General features: G+C 44.5%; 1 protein-coding gene across 4 annotated transcripts in view; it reads left to right on the top strand.

The window, feature by feature from the left end:
- LOC116371608 (DEP domain-containing mTOR-interacting protein) overlaps positions 1 to 24,993 on the top strand; it is an 80,498-nt gene that overhangs the window by 15,807 nt on the left and 39,698 nt on the right. For all 4 annotated transcript variants that reach the window (XM_031820507.1, XM_031820506.1, XM_031820509.1 and 1 more), the window contains 3 exons: positions 9,728 to 9,909; positions 18,053 to 18,235; positions 19,906 to 20,043. In XM_031820507.1, coding sequence (XP_031676367.1) covers positions 9,728 to 9,909; positions 18,053 to 18,235; positions 19,906 to 20,043 — 503 coding nt within the window. The remainder of the gene's footprint in view (positions 1 to 9,727; positions 9,910 to 18,052; positions 18,236 to 19,905; positions 20,044 to 24,993) is intronic.

Below are 24,993 nucleotides of genomic sequence, written 5' to 3'. Positions count from 1 at the left end.
TGGTGATTAAACATGGAGTCTACAGTCTACAGTGGTGATTAAACATGGAGTCTACAGTACACAGTGGTGATTAAACATGGAGTCTACAGTCTACAGTGGTGATTAAACATGGAGTCTACAGTACACAGTGGTGATTAAACATGGAGTCTACAGTACACAGTGGTGATTAAACATGGAGTCTACAGTACACAGTGGTAATTAAACATGGAGTCTACAGTACACAGTGGTGATTAAACATGGAGTCTACAGTGGTAATTAAACATGAAGTCAACAGTACGAGGTGGTAATTAAACATGAAGTCTACAGTGGTAATTAAACATGGGGGAAGTCTACAGTACACAGTGGTAATTAAACATGGAGTCTACAGTACACAGTGGTAATTAAACATGGAGTCTACAGTGGTGATTAAACATGGAGTCTACAGTGGTGATTAAACATGAAGTCTACAGTACGAGGTGGTAATTAAACATGAAGTCTACAGTGGTAATTAAACATGGGGGAAGTCTACAGTACACAGTGGTAATTAAACATGGAGTCTACAGTACACAGTGGTAATTAAACATGGAGTCTACAGTGGTGATTAAACATGGAGTCTACAGTACACAGTGGTAATTAAACATGGAGTCTACAGTGGTGATTAAACATGGAGTCTACAGTGGTAATTAAACATGAAGTCTACAGTGGTGATTAAACATGGAGAAGTCTACAGTACACAGTGGTGATTAAACATGGAGTCTACAGTACACAGTGGTAATTAAACATGGAGTCTACAGTGGTGATTAAACATGGAGAAGTCTACAGTACACAGGGGTAATTAAACATGGAGTCTACAGTGGTGATTAAACATGGAGTCTACAGTGGTGATTAAACATGGAGTCTACAGTACGAGGTGGTAATTAAACATGAAGTCTACAGTGGTAATTAAACATGGGGGAAGTCTACAGTACACAGTGGTAATTAAACATGGAGTCTACAGTACACAGTGGTAGTTAAACATGAAGTCTACAGTGGTAATTAAACATGGGGGAGTCTACAGTACACAGTGGTGATTAAACATGGGGAAGTCTACAGTACACAGTGGTAATTAAACATGGAGTCTACAGTGGTGATTAAACATGAAGTCTACAGTGGTGATTAAACATGAAGTCTACAGTGGTGATTAAACATGAAGTCTACAGTGGTGATTAAACATGAAGTCTACAGTGGTAATTAAACATGAAGTCTACAGTGGTAATTAAACATGGGGGAAGTCTACAGTACACAGTGGTAATTAAACATGGGGGAAGTCTACAGTACACAGTGGTAATTAAACATGGAGTCTACAGTACACAGTGGTAATTAAGCATGAAGTCTACAGTGGTAATTAAACATGGGGAAGTCTACAGTACACAGTGGTAATTAAACATGGGGAAGTCTACAGTACACAGTGGTAATTAAACATGGGGAAGTCTACAGTACACAGTGGTAATTAAACATGGAGTCTAGAGTGGTGATTAAACATGAAGTCTACAGTGGTGATTAAACATGGGAGAAGTCTACAGTACACAGTGGTAATTAAAAATGGGGGAAGTCTACAGTGGTAATTAAACATGGGGGAAGTCTACAGTGGTAATTAAACATGGGGGAAGTCTACAGTGGTAATTAAACATGGGGGAAGTCTACAGTGGTAATTAACATCCCACAGTGTGAGAGTCCCTCTACAGCGATCAGGACTCCTGTCCCCGGCGTTGTACTGTGTTCATGTATCCTATTAAAAAAAATTATCTTTATTTAACCAGGCAAGTCAGTTAAGAACAAATTCTTATTTTCAATGACGGCCTAGGAACAGTGGGTTAACTGCCTGTTCAGGGGCAGAACGACAGATTTGTACCTTGTCAGCTCTGTGGTTTGAACTTGCAACCTTCCGGTTACTAGTCCAACGCTCTAACCACTAGGCTACCATGCCGTCCCTTCACTCTAACCACTAGGCTACCTGCCCCTACACTCTAACCACTAGGCTACCTGCCGTCCCTCCACTCTAACCACTAGGCTACCTGCCGCCCCTCCACTCTAACCACTAGGCTACCTGCCGTCCCTCCACTCTAACCACTAGGCATGTTGCCTCATGGCCGTCGCTGTCTAACTTGGGGTGAATAAAGTGTATTGTAACAGAACAGAATGGAGGGGAATTGAATGTGGCTTTTCTATGGACCATTCAGTAGTGTAATCCTGCTGTGCCCTGATTTGTAGTTTTCTATCTTGGTACCAGCCGGGTCAAACACTGCTTTTACTGTTCTGTTGATAAGAAATATGAAATAATTGTTTTGAAGGAGTTGTTGAAGGATAGAGCTCAGACCTTGACGTGATTCAGGCACTCGTTTTCCCTTTTTAATGTATACGGGATACTTTTTGTTTTCCTAACCGTCATTCTAAGTCTATAATGATTTATATATTCTGTGTTACTGATTCTTAGAAATAACTTGAGACCTATAGTCTATCTTTGTGAATTATTATCCTAAACTCAAGGATGAACAACGGCGTTCATTTTGAACAACAGGTTTGAATCTTCTTACAAACACGGCTCACGAAACCATAAAGAAACAAATACGATTTTATTATATTATTATATTATTATTTTATTATTTTATTATATTATTATTTTATTATATTATTATTTTATTATATTATTATATTATTATATTATTATATTATTATTTTATTATATTATTATATTATTATATTATTATATTATTATTTTATTATATTATTATATTATTATATTATTATATTATTATTTTATTATATTATTATTTTATTATATTATATATTATTATATTATTATATATTATTATTATTATATATTATTATTATTATATATTATTATATATTATTATATTATTATATTATTATTATTATTATATATTATTATATTATTATTATTATATATTATTATATTATTATATATTATTATTTTATTATATTATTATATTATTATTATATTATTATATTATTATATTATATATTATTATATTATTATATTATTATTTTATTATATTATTTTATTATATTATTATATTATTATTTTATTATATTATATATTATTATATATTATTATATTATTATATTATTATATATTATATATTATTATTATTATATATTATTATATTATTATATATTATTATATTATTATTTTATTATATTATTATATTATTATATTATTATTATATTATTATTATTATTATTATATATTATTATATTATTATATTATATTATTATTATTATTATATTATTATTATATTATTATATATTATTATTATATTATTATATATTATTATATTATTATTATATTATTATTATATTATTATTTTATTATTATATTATTATTATATTATTATTTTATTATTATATTATTATATTATTATTTTATTATTTTATTATATTATTATATTATTATATTATTATTTATTATTTTATTATATTATTATTTTATTATATTATTATATTATTATATTATTATTTTATTATATTATTATATTATTATTTTATTATATTATTATATTATTATATTATTATTATTATATTATTATTTTATTATATTATTATATTATTACATTATTATTTTATTATATTATTATATTATTATATTATTATATTATTATATTATTATATTATTATTTTATTATATTATTATATTATTATATTATTATATTATTATTATTATATTATATTATTATTTTATTATATTATTATATTATTATTTTATTATATTATTATATTATTATATTATATATTATTATATTATTATATTTTATTATATTATTATATTATTATTTTATTATTATATTATATATTATTATTTTATTATTATATTATTATATTATTATATATTATTATATTATTATATATTATTATATTATTATATTATTATTTTATTTTATTATTTATTATTATTATTATATATTATTATATTATTATATATTATTATATTATTATATTATTATTATTATATATTATTATATTATTATATTATTATATTATTATATTATTATATATTATTATATTATTATATTATATTATTATATTATTATATTATTATTATTATATATTATTATATTATTATATATTATTATATTATTATATTATTATTTTATTATTTTATTATTTTATTATATTATTATATTATTATATTATATGCTTTTATTACAAACTATTATGAATCCTCCCACACACTGCTGATCTAATAATATAATAATAATAATATAATAATATAATAATCCTCCCACATAATATGATCTAGCCCAACTGGACCAGAGCCAGTTGGGCTAGCAGGACTAAAGCTGACAGTCTGACAGTCACAGGAGACCGTGTTGACACCCTAAACAGCACCCTATCTCCTACACAGTGCACTACTTCTGACCAGAGCTCTAAGGGCCCTAGATAGGAATACACCCGAGTGGCCAAAACATTAGGAACACCTGCTCTTTCCATGACTGACTGACCAGGTGAAAGATATGATCCTTTATTGATGTCACTTTGTTAAATCCACGTCAATCAGTGTAGATGAAGGGGAGGAAACAGTTAAAAAAAAGGGGTTTTAAGATACTTGAGACATGGATTGTGTGTCGTTGAGGGTGAAAGGGCAAGACAAAAGATTTAAGTTCCTTTGAACAGGGAGTGGTAGTAGGTACCAGGTACGTCAAGAACTGCAACGCTGCTGGGTTTATCACGCTCAACAGTTTCCTTTGTGTATCAAGAATGGTCCACCACCCAAACGACATCCAGGCCGCTTGACACAACTGTGGGAAGCATTGGAGTCAATATGGAGTCAACATGGAATGCTTTCAACACCTTGTGGAGTCCTGTGCCCTGAGGCTGTTCTGATGGCAAAAGGGGGTGCAACTCAATACTAGGGAGGTGTTCCTAATGTTTTGTACACTTGGTGTAGGCTGTCATTTGGGATGCAGAGTGTATGTAGGATAGAACAGGTTAAGTTCAGGACATCCATTACCATGTGGTAGCTTAACAGTAGAGCACATTTACTGTACAGTAAAGGACAACCACGCCACCTTTTAACATGTGGTGGCTGTGGTAGCTTAACAGTAGAGCACATTTACTGTACAGTAAAGGACAACCACGCCACCTTTTAACATGTGGTGGCTGTGGTAGCTTAACAGTAGAGCACATTTACTGTACAGTAAAGGACAACCACGCCACCTTTTAACATGTGGTGGCTGTGGTAGCTTAACAGTACAGCACATTTACTGTACAGTAAAGGACAACCACGCCACCTTTTAACATGTGGTGGCTGTGGTAGCTTAACAGTACAGCACATTTACTGTACAGTAAAGGACAACCACGCCACCTTTTAACATGTGGTGGCTGTGGTAGCTTAACAGTAGAGCACATTTACTGTACAGTAAAGGACAACCACGCCACCTTTTAACATGTGGCTTGTTATTGTCAAGTATTTGGTGACCTACATAGTTTTTTGTGTAATTTTATGATTTCATGTCCCTGAGATGACGACTACAGGAAACGATTTACAGCGACCGATATGACCCGTCTGTAGTTGTCTGATCATCCATCAAATCAAATGTTATTGGTCACATACACATGGTTCATCATATTGGACCTCCCTACCATATGTTGCTCTGCTGGTCTTTGTCTAATAACACCTGGAAATATTTTACATAGAACCTTTTTTTTTGGTTCCAGGAAGAACTCTTTTTGGGTTCCATATAGAATCTTCTGTGGAAAGAGTTCTACATGGAACCCAAAAGGGTTCTTACCAGGAACCAAAAAAAGGTTCTCCTATGGGGTCACTAAAGAACCCTTTTAGGAACCCCTTTTTCTAAGAGCGTAGGTTTTTGAGCATCTATTTAAAATATATCCAGGTGTTATCAGACAAAGACGAGCAGAGCAACATATGGTAGGGAGGTCCAATATAATGAACAATGTGTCTTGATCTTTCAAAAATGACAAAAACAAGGAATCGTGCAGAATGGCTAACAAACGATAAAACATCAGCAGAGTTGTCCTTTTTAATGGCTGGCCAGACCTGCCCTAGGTGGTTTAGATCTGATGTGGATTCGTGCTGCATTCTGAAAGGCACACTATTACTTACCTTGGTCAAAAGTAGTGCACTATATAGGGAATAGGGTGCAATTTGGGATGTGTCCTGGGTGTGTGGGTCAGCTGTCGGCTTGGTAATCTTTCACATGTCAAGCGTCAAGACTAAAGTGTGGTTAATGGGTGGGTTAGTTGACTCAGTGAGAAGGTGGTGAAACGTCAGCAAACAGTCACACGTCATTGCTTCCTATGGGAAAGAGGAATTAATCTGTGAAGAAAGAATTGGTGCCCCGCCTTAGAGAACACAAGCTATACTGTAGCCACACCGTGATGATGTGGTCTGTCTTTGTCTCAGTGCAAGCAGGAACATTCCCATAGCTCCACCTGTTTCCACACGGGTTTGGTGTGTGTGTGTGCCAAACATGGCATGTGTATTCTGTCTGTTGGGATTCCACCCTTGTCGTCTTCGGATATATATATTGTACCAGGGTCACTCAGTAGGAGGCTGCTGGGGTTAACTGACATCTATATTGTACCAGGATCACTCAGTAGGAGGCTGCTGTGGTTAACTGACATCTATATTGTACCAGGATCACTCAGTAGGAGGCTGCTGTGGTTAAATGACATCTATATTGTACCAGGATCACTCAGTAGGAGGCTGCTGGGGTTAACTGACATCTATATTGTACCAGGCTCACTCAGTAGGAGGACCTGGGTCACTCAGTAGGAGGCTGCTGGGGTTAACTGACATCTATATTGTACCAGGATCACTCAGTAGGAGGCTGCTGGGGTTAACTGACATCTATATTGTACCAGGATCACTCAGTAGGAGGCTGCTGTGGTTAGCTGACATCTATATTGTACCAGGATCACTCAGTAGGAGGCTGCTGTGGTTAACTGACATCTACATTGTACCAGGATCACTCAGTAGGAGGCTGCTGGGGTTAACTGACATCTATATTGTACCAGGATCACTCAGTAGGAGGCTGCTGTGGTTAACTGACATCTATATTGTACCAGGCTCACTCAGTAGGAGGACCAGGATCACTCAGTAGGAGGCTGCTGTGGTTAACTGACATCTATATTGTACCAGGGTCACTCAGTAGGAGGCTGCTGTGGTTAAATGACATCTATATTGTACTAGGCTCACTCAGTAGGAGGACCAGGGTCACTCAGTAGGAGGACCAGGGTCACTCAGTAGGAGGCTGCTGTGGTTAACTGACATCTATATTGTACCAGGGTCACTCAGTAGGAGGCTGCTGTGGTTAAATGACATCTATATTGTACCAGGATCACTCAGTAGGAGGACCAGGGTCACTCAGTAGGAGGCTGCTGTGGTTAACTGACATCTATATTGTACCAGGGTCACTCAGTAGGAGGCTGCTGTGGTTAACTGACATCTATATTGTACCAGGATCACTCAGTAGGAGGCTGCTGGGGTTAACTGACATCTATATTGTACCAGGGTCACTCAGTAGGAGGCTGCTGGGGTTAACTGACATCTATATTGTACCAGGCTCACTCAGTAGGAGGACCAGGGTCACTCAGTAGGAGGACCAGGGTCACTCAGTAGGAGGACCAGGGTCACTCAGTAGGAGGACCAGGGTCACTCAGTAGGAGGACCAGGGTCACTCAGTAGGAGGACCAGGGTCACTCAGTAGGAGGCTGCTTGGGTTAACTGACATCTATATTGTACCAGGCTCACTCAGTAGGAGGACCAGGGTCACTCAGTAGGAGGACCAGGGTCACTCAGTAGGAGGACCAGGGTCACTCAGTAGGAGGCTGCTGTGGTTAACTGACATCTATATTGTACCAGGCTCACTCAGTAGGAGGACCAGGGTCACTCAGTAGGAGGACCAGGGTCACTCAGTAGGAGGACCAGGGTCACTCAGTACGAGGACCAGGGTCACTCAGTAGGAGGCTGCTGTGGTTAACTGACATCTATATTGTACCAGGGTCACTCAGTAGGAGGCTGCTGGGGTTAACTGACATCTATATTGTACCAGGCTCACTCAGTAGGAGGACCAGGGTCACTCAGTAGGAGGACCAGGGTCACTCAGTAGGAGGCTGCTGTGGTTAACTGACATCTATATTGTACCAGGCTCACTCAGTAGGAGGACCAGGGTCACTCAGTAGGAGGACCAGGGTCACTCAGTAGGAGGACCAGGGTCACTCAGTAGGAGGACCAGGGTCACTCAGTAGGAGGACCAGGGTCACTCAGTAGGAGGCTGCTGTGCTTAACTGACATCTATATTGTACCAGGCTCACTCAGTAGGAGGACCAGGGTCACTTAGTAGGAGGACCAGGGTCACTCAGTAGGAGGACCAGGGTCACTCAGTAGGAGGCTGCTGTGGTTAACTGACATCTATATTGTACCAGGGTCACTCAGTAGGAGGCTGCTGGGGTTAACTGACATCTATATTGTACCAGGCTCACTCAGTAGGAGGACCAGGGTCACTCAGTAGGAGGACCAGGGTCACTCAGTAGGAGGCTGCTGGGGTTAACTGACATCTATATTGTACCAGGCTCACTCAGTAGGAGGACCAGGGTCACTCAGTAGGAGGACCAGGGTCACTCAGTAGGAGGCTGCTGTGGTTAACTGACATCTATATTGTACCAGACTCACTCAGTAGGAGGACCAGGGTCACTCAGTAGGAGGACCAGGGTCACTCAGTAGGAGGACCAGGGTCACTCAGTAGGAGTACCAGGCTCACTCAGTAGGAGGTTGCTGGGGTCACTCAGTAGGAGGTTGCTGGGGTCACTCAGTAGGAGGTTGCTGGGGTCACTCAGTAGGAGGTTGCTGGGGTCACTCAGTAGGAGGTTGCTGGGGTCACTCAGTAGGAGGCTGCTGGGGTCACTCAGTAGGAGGTTGCTGGGGTCACTCAGTAGGAGGACCAGGGTCACTCAGTAGGAGGTTGCTGGGGTCACTCAGTAGGAGGTTGCTGTGGTAACTCAGTAGGAGGTTGCTGTGGTCACTCAGTAGGAGGTTGCTGTGGTCACTCAGTAGGAGGTTGCTGGGGTCACTCAGTAGGAGGTTGCTGGGGTCACTCAGTAGGAGGTTGCTGTGGTAACTCAGTAGGAGGTTGCTGTGGTAACTCAGTAGGAGGTTGCTGTGGTAACTCAGTAGGAGGTTGCTGGGGTCACTCAGTAGGAGGTTGCTGTGGTAACTCAGTAGGAGGTTGCTGTGGTAACTGAACTTGTTGACCTTTAAGTCCTAGTGCTCTTCCTGGAAGTTCATCTTTATAAATAGCACAGGGCCAAGCTACCCTCCTCCTGGGGACATGGGAACTACCCATCAGCAAGGTTTTGATTCCAGCACTACGCTAACACACCTGGTTTTACTTAGTCATTCATTAGCTAAATCAGGTGTGTTATTGGTCGGAGCAAAAGCCTGCACAGATGGAGGTTGATGGGGGAAAAGTCTGTTATTGTGTTGAATCAGGATGGGAAACGATGTACAACTGATTTCCACATCGTATAAAGTAGTCTGTCTAAAACAACAGGTGTGTATAAACCTGTCCTTCTCAACAGGCTGATGATGAACACATCGTATAAAGTAGTCTGTCTAAAACAACAGGTGTGTATAAACCTGTCCTTCTCAACAGGCTGATGATGAACACATCGTATAAAGTAGTCTGTCTTAAACAACAGGTGTGTATAAACCTGTCCTTCTCAACAGGCTGATGATGAACACGGAGACGTCCATCCTAGCGACTCGGGAAGAAGAGGGTGAGACGTTTGAACGGACGCTGGTGGCCTCGGAGCTCGTTGATTGGCTGCTGGCGGAGGGAGAGATGGCGACCCGAGAGGAGGCGGAGCATCTTGGACGGAGGCTTCTAGAACACGGGATCATGCAGCATGGTGAGTGGAAGGAGCGTTTTCATCATCAGTCTGATTTATTTATTTAAAAAAATAAATAATTTGAGACATACCAACTAACATAAGGTCACAGTCAGTACCCCACCTGTCACACTGATGAAATGACATATCTCTGAGTCCTGAGTAGGGTTAGTCCTGCAGTTTGGGAACCACTTCCGTAAGCGAATGTAATTATAGGCCATTTTTGAAGAAGCCGTTATGAAAGCTGAATGCTGTTCTTTCTTCTACTCGTCTACTATTTAGCCCTTCCTGGTTTTCACTGAGGATTTACATGGTAATATGGTCAAACGGCAATTACACAATAATTACCTATCGTGGTAATAACATTTTGCACTGTTGTCAGTTGCTTCGATTGAATTCTATGGCGCTGTAATTTCCAAGATGACTTTGCTAGGTGAAAGAGGAGACGTGGGAGGGTTGATGTTCACACATGGTGGACAGTCACATTGGGTCCGCTCTTCCAAAGGGCTGTAAGGATCCTATTTTAGTCAGGGAACACGGTGTCTTCTCTGGTCAGACAGGGATCACTCTGTGATCAAAGGCATGCTGGTATCATCATCATCACCCCACTTGCTTTGGATCTGTCCTGTTTTTTTTTCTTCTCACACAAACACAAACACACACACACACACACACACACACGTTTATTTTACTATTCTTGTTGCGACCAAAGAATTGATTTCCATTCAAAAGTGTGTTTTTGATAACCCTAAACCTTGACCCTTTACTTCCTAACCCTAATTGTAAACCTAACCCCTTAAGCCTAAAACGTCCACACGTGTCCAAATTGTCCTTGTTTTACTGTCCTTGTGAGGATTTCGGGGTTCCTACAAGGATGATAAGACCAAACACGTTTTGAAAGTTTAGCAGAGACTTGTTTTTACTTGGCTCCCAGTATTTCAGATTCACAGAAGATTGAGTTCACTTTGGATATGTTTTTATCTCACGACCAGTTTCATAATTAAACACGCCACATTTATCTGCTTGAAACGTGCGCTTCCTGCCCCATGATCCTCATGGTGACATGACTGGTGTTGTCACGGTGGCATGACTGGTGTTGTCACGGTGACATGACTGGTGTTGTCACGGTGACATGACTGGTGTTGTCACGGTGACATGACTGGTGTTGTCACGGTGACATGACTGGTGTTGTGACATGACTGGTGTTGTCACGGTGACATGACTGTTAGTCTCTCTCTCTTTCGTCAGAGGTCAGCTGTGGTCTGTTTACCGAGGTCCGCAGTGGGGAGGAACAGGGTGAAAGTGTTCTCTTATCAGGCCTGGTGGAATTCCTCTCTGTATAGTAACAGGACAGCCATTGTAATTTAGTCCAGTAGAACAGTGACGAGGTGAATCACATCTCCAATAGGTCCTTCGCTGCACTAGGAGTTAAAAGCAGGAAGTCACACCAGTTACTCATGTACAGGGCATGGCCACCTGCATGGCTACAGAGTGAATGTCCCTGAGTCTCAGAGGTGGTTCCACTGGGGGGGGGTGAACCCTTGATCAGAGACAGATGGACGTCATGCCTCTGGTCTCTGGCCAGGGTGTTCCCGACCGAGATCAGCTGCTCACCTCTGGACAACGGTGTGTGATCCGACCTAGATACACACATACAGCACACATACAGCACACACACACACACACACACACACAATCATCGACCCAGATACACACACACACACACACACACGCCCACACAATCATCGACCCAGATACACACACACACACACAGCCCACACAATCATCAACCCAGATACACACCCACGCACACCGGTAGCATGTGTTGCACACACGCGCGGCATACCAATGTCACGTGCACACCCACTTGACGCTCTCTGTCCTACTCTCTGTCCTCTACCCAGGCTGCTGCTGGAACTGGGCTTCCTCTGTGTGACAGAGACAGACTAAAATACAGAAGGGAGTAGAGCTGCTACTGAGCCAGTCAACCTCCTCTTTCTACAGGATCACCTGTCTACTGAGCCAGTCAACCTCCTCTTTCTACAGGATCACCTGTCTACTGAGCCAGTCAACCTCCTCTTTCTACAGGATCACCTGTCTACTGAGCCAGTCAACCTCCTCTTTCTACAGGATCACCTGTCTACTGAGCCAGTCAACCTCCTCTTTCTACAGGATCACCTGTCTACTGAGCCAGTCAACCTCCTCTTTCTACAGGATCACCTGTCTCTATTACTGAGCCAGTCAACCTCCTCTTTCTACAGGTTCACCTGTCTACTGAGCCAGTCAACCTCCTCTTTCTACAGGATCACCTGTCTCTCTGTCTCTATTACTGAGCCAGTCAACCTCCTCTTTCTACAGGATCACCTGTCTCTATTACTGAGCCAGTCAACCTCCTCTTTCTACAGGATCACCTGTCTACTGAGCCAGTCAACCTCCTCTTTCTACAGGATCACCTGTCTCTCTGTCTCTATTACTGAGCCAGTCAACCTCCTCTTTCTACAGGATCACCTGTCTCTATTACTGAACCAGTCAACCTCCTCTTTCTACAGGATCACCTGTCTCTATTACTGAGCCAGTCAACCTCCTCTTTCTACAGGATCACCGGTCTCTATTACTGAACCAGTCAACCTCCTCTTTCTACAGGATCACCTGTCTACTGAGCCAGTCAACCTCCTCTTTCTACAGGATCACCTGTCTCTATTACTGAGTCAGTCAACCTCTCCTTTCTACAGGATCACCTGTCTCTATTACTGAGCCAGTCAACCTCCTCTTTCTACAGGATCACCGGTCTCTATTACTGAGCCAGTCAACCTCCTCTTTCTACAGGATCACCGGTCTCTATTACTGAGCCAGTCAACCTCCTCTTTCTACAGGATCACCGGTCTACTGAGCCAGTCAACCTCCTCTTTCTACAGGATCACCTGTCTACTGAGCCAGTCAACCTCCTCTTTCTACAGGATCACCTGTCTACTGAGCCAGTCAACCTCCTCTTTCTACAGGATCACCTGTCTACTGAGCCAGTCAACCTCCTCTTTCTACAGGATCACCTGTCTACTGAGCCAGTCAACCTCCTCTTTCTACAGGATCACCGGTCTCTATTACTGAACCAGTCAACCTCCTCTTTCTACAGGATCACCTGTATACTGAGCCAGTCAACCTCCTCTTTCTACAGGATCACCTGTCTCTATTACTGAGCCAGTCAACCTCCTCTTTCTACAGGATCACCGGTCTCTATTACTGAACCAGTCAACCTCCTCTTTCTACAGGATCACCTGTCTCTATTACTGAGCCAGTCAACCTCCTCTTTCTACAGGATCACCGGTCTCTATTACTGAGCCAGTCAACCTTCTCTTTCTACAGGATCACCTGTCTACTGAGCCAGTCAACCTCCTCTTTCTACAGGATCACCTGTCTCTATTACTGAGCCAGTCAACCTCCTCTTTCTACAGGATCACCTGTCTCTATTACTGAGCCAGTCAACCTCCTCTTTCTACAGGATCACCGGTCTCTATTACTGAGCCAGTCAACCTCCTCTTTCTACAGGATCACCTGTCTCTCTGTCTCTATTACTGAACCAGTCAACCTCTTTCTACAGGATCACCTGTCTCTATTACTGAGCCAGTCAACCTCCCCTTTCTACAGGATCACCTGTCTACTGAACCAGTCAACCTCCTCTTTCTACAGGATCACCTGTCTCTCTGTCTCTATTACTGAACCAGTCAACCTCTTTCTACAGGATCACCTGTCTCTATTACTGAGCCAGTCAACCTCCTCTTTCTACAGGATCACCTGTCTCTATTACTGAGCCAGTCAACCTCCTCTTTCTACAGGATCACCTGTCTCTATTACTGAGCCAGTCAACCTCCTCTTTCTACAGGATCACCTGTCTCTATTACTGAGCTAGTCAACCTCGTCTTTCTACAGGATCACCGGTCTCTATTACTGAACCAGTCAACCTCCTCTTTCTACAGGATCACCTGTATACTGAGCCAGTCAACCTCCTCTTTCTACAGGATCACCTGTCTCTATTACTGAGCCAGTCAACCTCCTCTTTCTACAGGATCACCGGTCTCTATTACTGAACCAGTCAACCTCCTCTTTCTACAGGATCACCTGTCTCTATTACTGAGCCAGTCAACCTCCTCTTTCTACAGGATCACCGGTCTCTATTACTGAGCCAGTCAACCTTCTCTTTCTACAGGATCACCTGTCTACTGAGCCAGTCAACCTCCTCTTTCTACAGGATCACCTGTCTCTATTACTGAGCCAGTCAACCTCCTCTTTCTACAGGATCACCTGTCTACTGAGCCAGTCAACCTCCTCTTTCTACAGGATCACCTGTCTCTATTACTGAGCCAGTCAACCTCCTCTTTCTACAGGATCACCGGTCTCTATTACTGAGCCAGTCAACCTCCTCTTTCTACAGGATCACCTGTCTCTCTGTCTCTATTACTGAACCAGTCAACCTCTTTCTACAGGATCACCTGTCTCTATTACTGAGCCAGTCAACCTCCCCTTTCTACAGGATCACCTGTCTACTGAACCAGTCAACCTCCTCTTTCTACAGGATCACCTGTCTCTCTGTCTCTATTACTGAGCCAGTCAACCTCCTCTTTCTACAGGATCACCTGTCTCTATTACTGAGCCAGTCAACCTCCTCTTTCTGCAGGATCAGTCCCATGTACTGTTCACCTTGTCCTCATGGTCACCTTGTCCTCATGGTCACCTTGTCGTCATGGTTACCTTGTCGTCATGGTCACGTGTTCAGCACATTAATATAATCAGCTCTAGTTCTCTTGACTGTGACACATCAGAATGGTCTCCCATCCTCGGAGCGGCCCAACCCTGCTTATCTGTCATCAGAGACAAGCCAGCAGCAGGATGGTACTGTGTGGGTACTGCCTGCTGGCTCAGTACAGGCTCTGAGATACAATCTGTTTCCAGTGTGCTGGGCTGTGTAGTGCAGAGCGTGTCTGTTCCCAGTGTGCTGAGCTGTGTAGTACAGAGCATGTCTGTTTCAAGTGTGCTCTTCTCGGGCCCTGGACAATGGGCTAACCAGGGAGCAGAGAGCAGGGCTCTAACCCCAGAGAGACTGCATCACTGCTGGGTTCACACCCACCACTCACACCCTGCCTGTGGCTGCATTCCTCTCCTCCGCTGGCACAGACCAGACTGGTACCTCGGCTGGCACAGACCAGACTGGTACCTCGGCTGGCACAGACCAGACTGGTACCTCGGCTGGCACAGACCAGACTGGTACCTCGGCTGGCACAGACCAGACTGGTACCTCGGCTGGCACAGACCAGACTGGTACGAAAGCAATAAGTAGCCATCATCAGAAGTAGAAGTAGACCGGCTACGATGGGTTGCCATGACATTAGAAAATATTACCTAGGAGACATCGTCTTAGGTAAAACCGTAAATGTGTCAATTCATTTAAAAAATTGTGATTAAGTCTTAGTAGTCACATTTGACATCTAGCTAATGATTATTGTGCTTCAATGAGCAGTATTTCTGAAGTTTGACCATGGGCACGAAAACTAGCATAAAACAGTCGAGCCAGTCACTGAAATGATCTTTAACTGAAACTATGCTTCTAACCAACCAGCTATCTACCTAGTGCTGCACACACACAATGTTGAAATCTCCCAACAAAAGCTAGCTAGCAAGCTACTGTAGCAAGTAACGCTAACGTTATTATGAGTTTTCATGAAAGTAGCTGTTCTTCTCCCACGAGCCATTGCAGTAGTCTCACGAGTCAGCAGATGACAGCACAGCAGATGACAGCACAGCAGATGACAGCACAGCAGATGACAGCACAGCAGATGTGCTGTCATCTGCTGACCTAAAATTACAATCATGGAGAAACATGCTGATCCAAGGACAGATTTTTGATAACAGTCAGTTCCTCTTCATTGTGGGGCTCCATGTCTACATCTTCAGGGTCATTTAAACAGGCTACGCAAGCTTTTTATGTCAGTGAAGGAAGAGCTTGCGGACTAGCTATGTCAGTAAGCTAGCTAGCTATAATAGTTAGCTACACGGCGTGTAGGAGATAGCCACCGGTTTGTTTTAAACTATTAAATCACTGTCAACGTTTGTAATAATTTAGCTGGTTCATTTTTCTGCCTATTTCATGTAGAGTCAAATGAGAGCGCAGTGAGTTTCAAATGTTTTCTATAGGTTTTCATTTTTTGAATGGCGGTTGCGCTATATTCCAATTTGAATATGAGTTCCACGACCTACAAGACAGAACGGATGAGGGACTAGCGTCGCGGAGGAGTGACGCTGTCTGACGTGACAAAATGGCACCCGTTAATGTCTAGCGGGTCTTAGCTTACAGACCACGTAGCTAGGCCTATGTGAGAAATCAGCGTATGAGGACTGTGTTGTATGTACATGTCCCCAGGTTGATGGCAAACTTACCTTCGGTCCAGGGCCAGCTCAGTCCCTTGGTCGGTCAGTCCAAGCAGATTAGTCTTTTGTTCAAAGTGGTGACCCAAAATATATGTAAACACACAAAAAAATACATAGAGGCCTACGTGAAGAGGTTGACTAACACACAGAAATGAACAAAGACTGAGAGGCTTCTGGCCTCCTCTCAGAATCAACTTGATCGCTCGCTCCTGAGGAATAATCAAGGCTGCTTGGCAGAACCCAGCCGTGACCCGGTTGGTGCTGCCACCTGGGGTTGGAGTGTGGAAGTGTGCCATGGTAGTGTGTTTGTCTATGTCCTAACACTCACCTTCCCCCACATCATAACAATACACTCACACACACACACACGCACACGACAGCGTACGCACACACACACACTGCATACTTTAAATGTCTGAACTGTAGAACAATAGCAGCCCTGCCTGGATGGATCCACATTGTGGGTTGTTTTGGTTCAGTTGTCCCACACAATCACTGCATTCCTGGTTGATAGACTCACACAGAGAGCTGGTGATTTGATCTTTGTGGCCCAACACCATGTGCAACCGAGTCAATGGGTGAATAAATTAACGTAACCAAGAGTCACTGAACATGTTGTTGTTTTGGTTCAATTCTATTTGAAATACAATGAGCTGATATTTAGATTTTTGTAAATCAACACCATGGCAACAAGCGTTCTGAATACACACAATCAACCCCCTTTTTTAATCCTGATCGTTCCCTTTTTAGGGCACGAGGTGCCAAAACATAATCAGAAACTATTGTTTGGTTATGGACCAGATTATGATTGAATCATTAACTTTTTGTATTGCTGAAATGTGTCTGTGGTAACTGCGATGTTTTTAGACTGGGGGAATTGCATTGGACTGTCACTCTTACCAAACGTCAGGAGAGAACTTCCTCCTGGGATAAAAAACAAACAAACACAAACTGCAGATGAGGAATATTTCCGTAGTTGTCATTTAATGACGCCAGACAGGACAATCCATCACTATAAAACCACAGGATCAAAACCACTTCATACAGTCACAACAACAGCTTTATAGCATCACAAGATGCATCCATAACCAGACTAGTAAGTAGAACATACCAGCTGTATGTCTGTATTTTTTAAATGTATATATCTTAACTTGATTGAGACTAACATTTTGAGACTATATCAACAATGGACTAATGAAGCAAATACCAAAATATTGTGTTCCTTTAAATCCTTACCCCTTGGCACAGTTATGCAGGCTTTATGGCTTAGTTACACAAGTGACAGTCAGATTTAGATTCCAGGATGGCTTTAGTCAGTCAGAGTTGGTTTTATGTCTTTTCAAGGGATTTGGGGATTTTAAGGGGCATTCAGAGCCTCCCCCTGTACTGAGCGTTAGCCAAGTGAGTGTGTTGGCACAATGACGGCCCAAGCTAAGAGAGGGAGAGTGTGTGTTTGTGTCCAACCCTAAGAGACTTAGCTGATTACTGGCATTGGAGGCACTATCAGAGGTGTTCTGTCTGAATGGAATAATTGAAGAGTTACAGGATTTGGAATTGAACTACCTTCTGTTCTATAGTTACCAGGATTTACAGTTAGTTACTGTAGTTACCAGGATTTACAGTTAGTTACTGTAGTTAACAGGATTTACAGTCAGTAACTAGTTACCAGGATTTACAGTCAGTTATATGAAACAGTAACTGAACGATCCTAAACAATCGTTTTGTTCTGTGTTTCTCTCCCTGACAGTGACCAACAAGCACCACTTTGTGGATGGAGGGCTGCTGTACCAGTTCAGACTGAACTTCCGAAGGAGACGACGTCTGATGGAGCTGCTGAACGAGCGCTGTCGTACCATCCCAGAGAGCCATGACAGCCCCTTCTGTCTCCGCAAACAGAACCCAGAGGGAAGCAACACCAGCTTCCTATCTGGTAAACCTCAATGTCTAGCAATCACATGTCTTTATAAAGCCCTTTTTACATCAGGAGTTGTTTGTACCCACACTATCTACTGTCAGACTGGGGCCGAATCCCACTATAACCCTTACCTGCCGCCCCTCCACTCTAACCACTAGTCTACCTGCCTGCCCCTCCACTCTAACCACTAGTCTACCTGCCCGCCCCTCCACTCTAACCACTAGTCTACCTGCCTGCCCCTCCACTCTAACCACTAGGCTACCTGTCGTCCCTCCACTCTAACCACTAGTCTACCTGCCTGCCCCTCCACTCTAACCACTAGTCTACCTGCCTGCCCCTCCACTCTAACCACTAGTCTACCTGCCTGCCCCTCCACTCTAACCACTAGTCTACCTGCCTGCCCCTCCACTCTAACCACTAGTCTACCTGCCTGCCCCTCCACTCTAACCACTAGTCTACCTGCCTGCCCCTCCACTCTAACCACTAGTCTACCTGCCTGCCCCTCCACTCTAACCACTAGTCTACCTGCCTGCCCCTCCACTCTAACCACTAGTCTACCTGCCTGCCCCTCCACTCTAACCACTAGTCTACCTGCCTGTCCCTATGATGCTATTAACACGGTCGGGTTTTAAAGCTGAATGTCACGGTGTCACACTAATACATGGACAACAGGCTCTCTAGTTAAACAAACTGTGGCTTTATAGAGACTTCATAACATGTTCATAAGCACTACACAGAGATGCAACAATATGTTTTATCCATCTTTCATGTTCTATGTTCAGCAGGATTCAGGGTTCTCTACGTTCTGCAGGGTTCTCTACGTTCTGCAGGATATTGCAGAGTACTGATGCACATCCCACAATGACATGGTTCTTTAGACTTTGCTCCACCGCCTGCCACAGTCTAGAGACGTCCTGCTTTATGGAGGCAATATAGAGCTTACCTGGAAAGAGTGATTAGATACTCCTACACATCCTTTCACAACTAACAACTCAGACCTCTGACGACAGCAACACTGCTTTTACACAGTCCTTTTCCCTTTAGTGCACTACTATTGACTAGGACCCATAAGGCTCTGGTCCCAAGTAGTGCACTGTATAGAGAATAGGGCTCCATTTGGGACATAATTAGTGTTTAGCTCTGAAAAGAAACAAATGTTGAATTGGGGGAAAAAGTCTCTCGGACCTTCATTTGTTTTTGATGACATCAAAGGGGGAAAATGTGCTCATGAATAAAGGACATTTGCTCTCTCTCTCTCTTCTCTCTTCTCTCTTCTCTCTTCTCTTCTCTCTCTCTCTCTCTTGCCTCTCTCTCTTGCCTCTCTCTCTCTCTCTCTCTCTCTCTTGCCTCTCTCTCTCTCTCTCTCTCTCTTGCCTCTCTCTCTCTCTCTCTCTCTCTTGCCTCTCTCTCTCTCTCTCTCTCTCTCTCTCTCTCTCTCTCTTGCCTCTCTCTCTCTCTCTCTTGCCTCTCTCTCTCTTGCCTCTCTCTCTCTCTCTCTCTCTCTCTTGCCTCTCTCTCTCTCTCTCTCTCTCTCTTGCCTCTCTCTCTCTCTCTCTCTCTCTCTTGCCTCTCTCTCTCTCTCTTGCCTCTCTCTCTCTCTTGCCTCTCTCTCTCTCTCTTGCCTCTCTCTCTCTTGCCTCTCTCTCGCCTCTCTCTCTCTCTCGCCTCTCTCTCTCGTCTCTCAGTGAGTCCTACTAAAGAGATCAAGATGATAGTGGGTATTCGTCGTAGCAGCATGAGCAGCAGCTGTGGCAGCAGTGGTTACTATAGCAGCAGTCCCACCCTCAGTAGCAGCCCCCCGGTGCTCTGTAACCCAAAGTCAGGTAAGAGGCTCTATATTCTCCCTGAGTGACCTTAATACACTCTCTCAAACACACACACACACCACAGTCAGGTAAGAGGGTCACCATTCTCCCTGAGTGACCTTAACACACACACACACAAACCACAGTGGGGTAAGAGTGTGAATAGGAGCCCTGTGCACAGCAGTGTGTCTTCAATGTGCTGATACCCTCTCCTCCCCAAACTGAGGTTCTGGTCAGGAACTACTGACTATCCAGAACACATGGAAAAACACTTGGAGTGTTTTGGATCCTCAGTTTAGGAAAATGGTAACAGTATCATGCGGACAGAACCAGGCTGTTCTGGACTGCTGTCTGTACCAGTGACTAGTGGTCACACAGACAGAACCAGCCTGTTCTGGACTGCTGTCTGTACCAGTGACTAGTGGTCACACGGACAGAACCAGCCTGTTCTGGACTGCTGTCTGTACTAGTGACTAGTGGTCACACGGACAGAACCAGCCTGTTCTGGACTGCTGTCTGTACCAGTGACTAGTGGTCACACGGACAGAACCAGCCTGTTCTGGACTGCTGTCTGTACTAGTGACTAGTGGTCACACGGACAGAACCAGCCTGTTCTGGACTGCTGTCTGTACTAGTGACTAGTGGTCACACGGACAGAACCAGCCTGTTCTGGACTGCTGTTTGTACTAGTGACTAGTGGTCACACGGACAGAACCAGGCTGATCTGGACTGCTGTCTGTACCAGTGACTAGTGGTCACACGGACAGAACCAGCCTGTTCTGGACTGCTGTCTGTACCAGTGACTAGTGGTCACACGGACAGAACCAGGCTGTTCTGGACTGCTGTCTGTACCAGTGACTAGTGGTCACACGGACAGAACCAGCCTGTTCTGGACTGCTATTGGTACCAGTGACTAGTGGTCACACAGAGAGAACCAGCCTGTTCTGGACTGCTATTGGTACCAGTGACTAGTGGTCACACAGAGAGAACCAGCCTGTTCTGGACTGCTATTGGTACCAGTGACTAGTGGTCACACGGACAGAACCAGCCTGTTCTGGACTGCTGTCTGTACCAGTGACTAGTACCTACAGCTACATGACATGTTGAGTCTGGGAAGAATCCCACCATGTGGATCAGCCACGGTGCAGTGGAGCATGTCATCGTCTGTAAGATGATCTCATGGCTGCATTATCTGAAGTGTACAATCTGTTTAACCCTTTAGTTGTCTATCCTGTGGGTCAGACTTCTAAACCCTTCTCCGTTCTGCTGCCTTTCAGTCTAAAGATATCCAGGCTCTAGTCTTGTATTGGAGGCTGCGTTTCAGATATCCAGGCTCTAGTCTTGTATAGGAGGCTGCGTTTCAGATATCCAGGCTCTAGTCTTGTATAGGAGGCTGTGTTTCAGATATCCAGGCTCTAGTCTTGTATTGAAGACTGTGTTTCAGATATCCAGGCTCTAGTCTTGTATAGAAGAAGACTGTGTTTCAGATATCCAGGCTCTAGTCTTGTATAGGAGGCTGTGTTTCATATATACAGGCTCTAGTCTTGTATAGGAGGCTGTGTTTCAGATATACAGGCTCTCGTCTTGTATAGGAGGCTGCGTTTCAGATATCCAGGCTCTAGTCTTGTATAGGAGGCTGTGTTTCAGATATCCAGGCTCTAGTCCTGTATAAGAGGCTGTGTTTCAGATATCCAGGCTCTAGTCTTGTATTGGAGGCTGCGTTTCAGATATCCAGGCTCTAGTCTTGTATAGGAGGCGGTGTTTCAGATATCCAGGCTCTAGTCTTGTATAGGAGACTGTGTTTCAGATATCCAGGCTCTAGTCTTGTATAATAGGAGGATGTGTTTCAGATATCCAGGCTCTAGTCTTGTATAATAGGAGGCTGTGTTTCAGATATCCAGGCTCTAGTCTTATATAGAATAATACTGTTTCAGATATCCAGGCTCTAGTCTTGTATAGGAGGCTGTGTTTCTATCAAAGACTGCTGATTTAAAAGATAGAAAACGTGTTTTTCTTAAGCTGTGTGTAGCTGTGTGTTAATGCAAAGTATGAGGTTCCCTATATTGTGTTCATTGTGAGAACACATTGTGTTCTCCTATTTCTCTAAACGAGAGAGAAGGGTGTTGAAAGCGGCTGTTGAAAGTTGTGGGTGACAGGGTTTGAGGCCAGGGTTAGGTCAGGGGATAGTTGTGGGTGACAGGGTTTGAGGCCAGGGTTCGGTCAGGGGATAGTTGTGGGTGACAGGGTTTGAGACCAGGGTTCGGTCAGGGGAAAGTTGTGGGTGACAGGGTTTGAGGCCAGGGTTAGGTCAGGGGATAGTTGTGGGTGACAGGGTTTGAGGCCAGGGTTCGGTCAGGGGATAGTTGTGGGTGACAGGGTTTGAGGCCAGGGTTCGGTCAGGGGATAGTTGTGGGTAACAGGGTTTGAGGCCAGGGTTCGGTCAGGGGAAAGGTGTGTGTGGGTGACAGGGTTTGAGGCCAGGGTTAGGTCAGGGGATAGTTGTAAGTGACAGGGTTTGAGGCCAGGGTTCGGTCAGGGGATAGTTGTGGGTGACAGGGTTTGAGGCCAGGGTTAGGTCAGGGGATAGTTGTGGGTGACAGGGTTTGAGGCCAGGGTTCGGTCAGGGGATAGTTGTGGGTGACAGGGTTTGAGGCCAGGGGTAGGTCAGGGGAAAGTTGTGGGTGACAGGGTTTGAGGCCAGGGTTCGGTCAGGGGAAAGGTGTGTGTGGGTGACAGGGTTTGAGGCCAGGGTTCGGTCAGGGGAAAGGTGTGTGTGGATGACAGGGTTTGAGGCCAGGGTTAGGTCAGGGGATAGTTGTGGGTGACAGGGTTTGAGGCCAGGGTTCGGTCAGGGGATAGTTGTGGGTGACAGGGTTTGAGGCCAGGGTTCGGTCAGGGGATAGTTCTGGGTAACAGGGTTTGAGGCCAGGGTTCGGTCAGGGGAAAGGTGTGTGTGGGTGACAGGGTTTGAGGCCAGGGTTAGGTCAGGGGATAGTTGTAAGTGACAGGGTTTGAGGCCAGGGTTCGGTCAGGGGATAGTTGTGGGTGACAGGGTTTGAGGCCAGGGTTAGGTCAGGGGATAGTTGTGGGTGACAGGGTTTGAGGCCAGGGTTCGGTCAGGGGATAGTTGTGGGTGACAGGGTTTGAGGCCAGGGGTAGGTCAGGGGAAAGTTGTGGGTGACAGGGTTTGAGGCCAGGGTTCGGTCAGGGGAAAGGTGTGTGTGGGTGACAGGGTTTGAGGCCAGGGTTCGGTCAGGGGAAAGGTGTGTGTGGATGACAGGGTTTGAGGCCAGGGTTAGGTCAGGGGAAAGTTGTGGGTGACAGGGTTTGAGGCCAGGGTTAGGTCAGGGGATAGTTGTGGGTGACAGGGTTTGAGGCCAGGGTTCGGTCAGGGGAAAGTTGTGGGTGACAGGGTTTGAGGCCAGGGTTCGGTCAGGGGATAGTTGTGGGTGACAGGGTTTGAGGCCAGGGTTAGGTCAGGGGAAAGTTGTGGGTGACAGGGTTTGAGGCCAGGGTTAGGTCAGGGGATAGTTGTGGGTGACAGGGTTTGAGGCCAGGGTTAGGTCAGGGGATAGTTGTGGGTGACAGGGTTTGAGGCCAGGGTTCGGTCAGGGGATAGTTGTGGGTGACAGGGTTTGAGGCCAGGGTTCGGTCAGGGGAAAGTTGTGGGTGACAGGGTTTGAGGCCAGGGTTAGGTCAGGGGAAAGTTGTGGGTGACAGGGTTTGAGGCCAGGGTTCGGTCAGGGGATAGTTGTGGGTGACAGGGTTTGAGGCCAGGGTTCGGTCAGGGGATAGTTGTGGGTGACAGGGTTTGAGGCCAGGGTTAGGTCAGGGGATAGTTGTGGGTGACAGGGTTTGAGGCCAGGGTTAGGTCAGGGGATAGTTGTGGGTGACAGGGTTTGCGGCCAGGGTTCGGTCAGGGGATAGTTGTGGGTGACAGGGTTTGAGGCCAGGGTTAGGTCAGGGGATAGTTGTGGGTGACAGGGTTTGAGGCCAGGGTTCGGTCAGGGGAAAGTTGTGGGTGACAGGGTTTGAGGCCAGGGTTTGAGGCCAGGGTTCGGTCAGGGGATAGTTGTGGGTGACAGGGTTTGAGGCCAGGGTTAGGTCAGGGGATAGTTGTGGGTGACAGGGTTTGAGGCCAGGGTTAGGTCAGGGGATAGTTGTGGGTGACAGGGTTTGAGGCCAGGGTTCGGTCAGGGGATAGTTGTGGGTGACAGGGTTTGAGGCCAGGGTTCGGTCAGGGGAAAGGTGTGTGTGGGTGACAGGGTTTGAGGCCAGGGTTCGGTCAGGGGATAGTTGTGGGTGACAGGGTTTGAGGCCAGGGTTCGGTCAGGGGAAAGTTGTGTGTTTTTGTCTGTGACCGTAGATGTTTTATTAGCTGGTGTGCGAGCGTGCTATAGGATATTTCAGGTTAGCCACGGGGGAGTCCTGCTATTTCTTCCCGTTGAACTCTCTCCTGACCTACCCTCACCTAGAACATGAGTTGAGAAATGGAAAGTGTGTGTGTGTCTACAGTATGAACCATATGACCCAATAAGGGTTGTTCTGGCAAGAGCTGGAACAGGGGGAGTAGCCCTTAGTTGGCAGGCATTTATACACACACACACACACACACTCACTCACTGTGGGGTAGCTGGGGACTTACACCAGCAGGCCAGCCAGCCAGAGTTGCTGCACTCCCCACTGAGACAGAGGGGGACTGTTTATACCGTCGCACAGCACCAGGACAGAGGTGGACTGTTAATACTGTAGCACACAACGTCATGACACTGCCCTACACCCCCAGGCCAACGTCATGACAACGCCCTACACCCCCAGGCCAACGTCATGACACTGCCTTACACCCCCAGGCCAACGTCATGACACTGCCTTACACCCCCAGGCCAACGTCATGACACTGCCTTACACCCCCAGGCCAACGTCATGACACTGCCTTACACCCCCAGGCCAACGTCATGTCACTGCCTT

Source organism: Oncorhynchus kisutch, unplaced genomic scaffold (genome assembly GCF_002021735.2).
Source record: "Oncorhynchus kisutch isolate 150728-3 unplaced genomic scaffold, Okis_V2 scaffold3444, whole genome shotgun sequence".
Lineage (NCBI taxonomy): Eukaryota > Metazoa > Chordata > Actinopteri > Salmoniformes > Salmonidae > Oncorhynchus > Oncorhynchus kisutch.
The sequence above is the reverse complement of the archived record's forward strand: the minus strand, read 5'-3'. Positions and strand labels throughout refer to the sequence as shown.